The sequence below is a fragment of the Branchiostoma belcheri genome, unplaced genomic scaffold, assembly GCF_001625305.1.
Source record: "Branchiostoma belcheri isolate BF01 breed outbred unplaced genomic scaffold, Haploidv18h27 scaffold123, whole genome shotgun sequence".
Classification (NCBI taxonomy): domain Eukaryota; kingdom Metazoa; phylum Chordata; class Leptocardii; order Amphioxiformes; family Branchiostomatidae; genus Branchiostoma; species Branchiostoma belcheri.
Window position 1 is genome coordinate 759,958 of NW_017802636.1, and position 3,564 is coordinate 763,521.

At 37.6% G+C, this 3,564-nt stretch overlaps 1 protein-coding gene across 1 annotated transcript in view; it reads left to right on the forward strand.

Annotated features, from left to right (window-relative positions):
- The window catches only part of LOC109463171 (putative cysteine proteinase CG12163), a 26,698-nt gene that overhangs the window by 7,051 nt on the left and 16,083 nt on the right, over window positions 1–3,564 (forward strand). Inside the window, exon 11 of the mRNA XM_019759884.1 lies at window positions 3,266–3,363. Within this exon, the coding sequence (XP_019615443.1) occupies window positions 3,266–3,363 (98 nt within the window). The remainder of the gene's footprint in view (window positions 1–3,265; window positions 3,364–3,564) is intronic.

Genomic DNA, 3,564 nt, shown 5'->3' on the forward strand with positions numbered 1-3,564 from the left:
TAATGGGCGGGGGGGGGGGGGCGGAATCATCTGGTTCTGGGGTATCCGTTAGTCTTGAGATCCCGAACCAAGACTACGGCACATGGCCAGAAGGGAAGACGGGTAGATGAAGTGCCTAAGTGATCATGAGCTGTGGAAGTCACTGTTTTCTGGTGGACTGAACTTTGTAGTTACCTCTAAGCGCAATTCCAGTCATTGACATGGGAACAGAAGCTGAGTCAGCCAAGTGTTGGACCTGAATGCCACGGGAATAGGTTGAAGCACTGTGTGTAGAAGTAACCATCGCTCTCAGTGTCCTAATCCCTACCAGCGCTACCAACAGCTGTCATCGAAACATTCTCAATGTCTTGCCAGGGATTGTTAAATTTGTAGCCACTTTTTGTGGACTTTCATGGACTAAATTGCATCACAGATCATGAACTTTGTTCCATGCTCCCAGAAGCAGCATTCTTAAGGATGAAATGAAGTTCATGTTAATTATTTATAGAATCAAGGACATTATGATAGAATGTACAGTATAATGTAAAAAGTCTATGAACAAATGTACGTGTTGCTCAGGTTAGTAAGTGTTAGTCATGTTTGATCCTCCTGTGTCAAGTTTAATCTTTGTTATGGTGCTACAATTGTTTTTTATGAAAATATTTTAGTTGCACAGTAAGCTAGTGTATTTTTAAGATGTCTGGTTTTTGTTATGGTGCCACGATTGTTATATTGAAGCTGCACAGTAAGCTAGTCTAATTGTGTTATGGTGCTACGATTGTTATATTGAAGCTGCACAGTAAGCTAATCTAATTTTGAGATGTCTAGTTTTAAGATAAGTTAATTTTTCTGTGGCCTTGCCGATGTGGACCTGCGGGATGGAGCTGCCTGGAAATGTGGTGTGAAGACTTGTCGACTGCTGCCCAGCCATGTCAGAGACCCCTGCAGCAGTATAATCTAAAGACTGGATAATTCAAGATTTCCTTTTTCGTAAGTTGAACATCTAGTTACGATAAGTTGATCTAGTTGCAGTTGTCTCATTTAAGATAGGTTGTAGTTGTCTAGCTAGATTTTTAAGATTGCAATGTCTAGGTTTTTAAAATTATTTTTGATAGGTTGCATTTTCTACATAATTCTACATTGTAAGTAAAGCCTTTTGTTCTCTAGTTACAATAAGTTGATATAGGCGTTTTCTTTTACAAAATGTATCAACAAATATTGACGTTGCCAAAGCATAAAAGCATTGTAAGAGACGAATATAGATTGTGTAAAAGAAAACTACTAGTATATCTTGTAATCATCTAGGTTTAAGATTAGTTGCAGTTGTCTAGTTTAAGATAGGTTGAAGTTGCCTAGATTTCTTTAGATTGCAATTGTCTATTTTTTAAAAGATTTTTTTAGAAGTCTTTTGTTCTCACTAAGCCTATATTTTTGTGTATTTCGCTTCTACTCTAGTACATGTAGTGGCCACCTTGTCCTAGAGTAGATCCAAAATATATGAATACATGGGCTAATTGAGGGCAAAGGTCTTTCCCTATTAAGGCTCTTGGGTATACCGGTAGTAAAAATAAACTTTTAGTGCTAAGGTATTGTTTTAATTTTGTAAAACTGTAGTAAAAATAAACTTTTAGTGCTAAGGTAGACATGTATTGTTGTAATTTTGTAAAACTGTATTTTGACAATGTCAGACACAACCTGAGCAACACACTGAACACTTCAACAATAAAGAAATAAAAACCTGTCATGTGTTTTTTTTTTTTATTATCTTCAGCAGGTGCATGGGTAGGCTTTTGAGATCTTGCAATTCAGATTCTCAGTAGTGGCTAGTTTGGTACTGCAGTGGAAGTTTTGTTTTGAAGTATGGTTGTGATCTAGTCAAGCTTGAGAAATGACATGAGTTTAGCCCCCCTAAGAGCTTGTTCTGAAACTGCAGTGGTGTTAATCTTGAAGGATATCTCAAGAAACGGAAAATGGGTTGTTGTAGGTAACAGTTAACATTTTGTAGGCTACGCTTAAGTGATATTTAACACAATTGGCTGACTAGTTTTTTTTCTATTTTATTCGAAAATAATCATCCCTGATTGGTTTTATCAGCTACCTTCACAAGAGACTTGCTGGAGTTTAAAATCACGTGGTTACACGGTAAAAAGTTCAATGAAAATATATTAAACTAGAGTTCCACGATCTCATACCTTCGCCAAATGATGTTAGCTTTTATGATTAAGAAATTATATATTAATCCCCCTAATTATGCAAATAGGATCCTCAATTGCATGAATTATATCTGTTGATCATATTCTCCACCAAAAGACAGTCTTATCTTAACAAAGAATGCCATGATGAAATTTTCTCATAAATTATGCAAATGAGGTCCTTATTTGAATAAGTTATGTTTAATTATGTTCACCTTAACTTAACTTTCAAACACCCCAAGTGTAAAATTCCAGGCAGTTACCACTATGCAATTATAATATTTTCTCATTAATTATGCAAATTAAGTCTTCATTTGCATAATTGATATCTACCTGTGTTTCTCTCATTCTTAATAACATATGTCACAAGCTTGAACTTCCTATTATGGAATGCAGCTGATAAATAGAATTTCCTCATTAATCATGCAAATTACATCTATATTTGCATAATTGTAATATCATTATGTCAAGCATCACTCAAGCTACCTACATACCAAAAATCACGATGATCCATCCATCTGTTCTTGAGTTATCCCCCTTTAAACATTTGTCCATTAAACCCCCTGCAGTTCTAGAGCAAGCAACTAGGGGGCTCAAAGTCATGTCACTTTATCCCCAGCACAAGAGCTATCTACCATCTAAATTTCGTCACCCTAGCATGTCTGGATCATGAGATATCAAAACCGGAAGTTCTGCTGCAGTACCATGACAAGCCGCCAGGTGGCCCAAAATCTAATCATTTTGAGGTCTCATCAAGACCTACCCGCCTACCAAGTATCAAGACAATACATCAAGACCTTCTCTAGTTATTGTGTTGACAGACAGACACACACACACACACACACACATACACGAACGCCCCTGAAAACATAACCTTCTTGGCGAAGGTAATGACTGTTTGGGTAATCAGGTATCATTCATAACCTTTGACCCAGATATTGTGTAAGGTCAGAGGTGACCAGTTGTTTACGAAAGAGGTGCCAGGCACACACTTCCTCCAAAAACAGTTTCCTGTCCTCTCCAGCTTTCTATCGTAGTTTGCCATTTGTAACGTGAATCTACAGCTTTGACGGGAAATTAATCAGTTTTATAAGTGACAAAAATGCATCCGTCCGTGGTGTTTTTGGCGCTGACAGTGTTTGGTGCGATGGAATGGAGTGTTTCAGCAAGGATCGGCCTAAGTGCTCAGCAGGTACGCAACTGTTGGTAAATTTACCCAGATGTATACTTGATATTCTTGTATCTTACTAAGCTCAATCTTAAACTTGTTGAAGGTTACTAAGCGCTGTGCTGTTGATTCCGGAAGGATGATAGTATACAGTAATCTCCAAGCAGATCTTTCGGTGGCAAGACAGTATCCATTGGCCAGAGGAGTGTCCATTAGCCATGGACA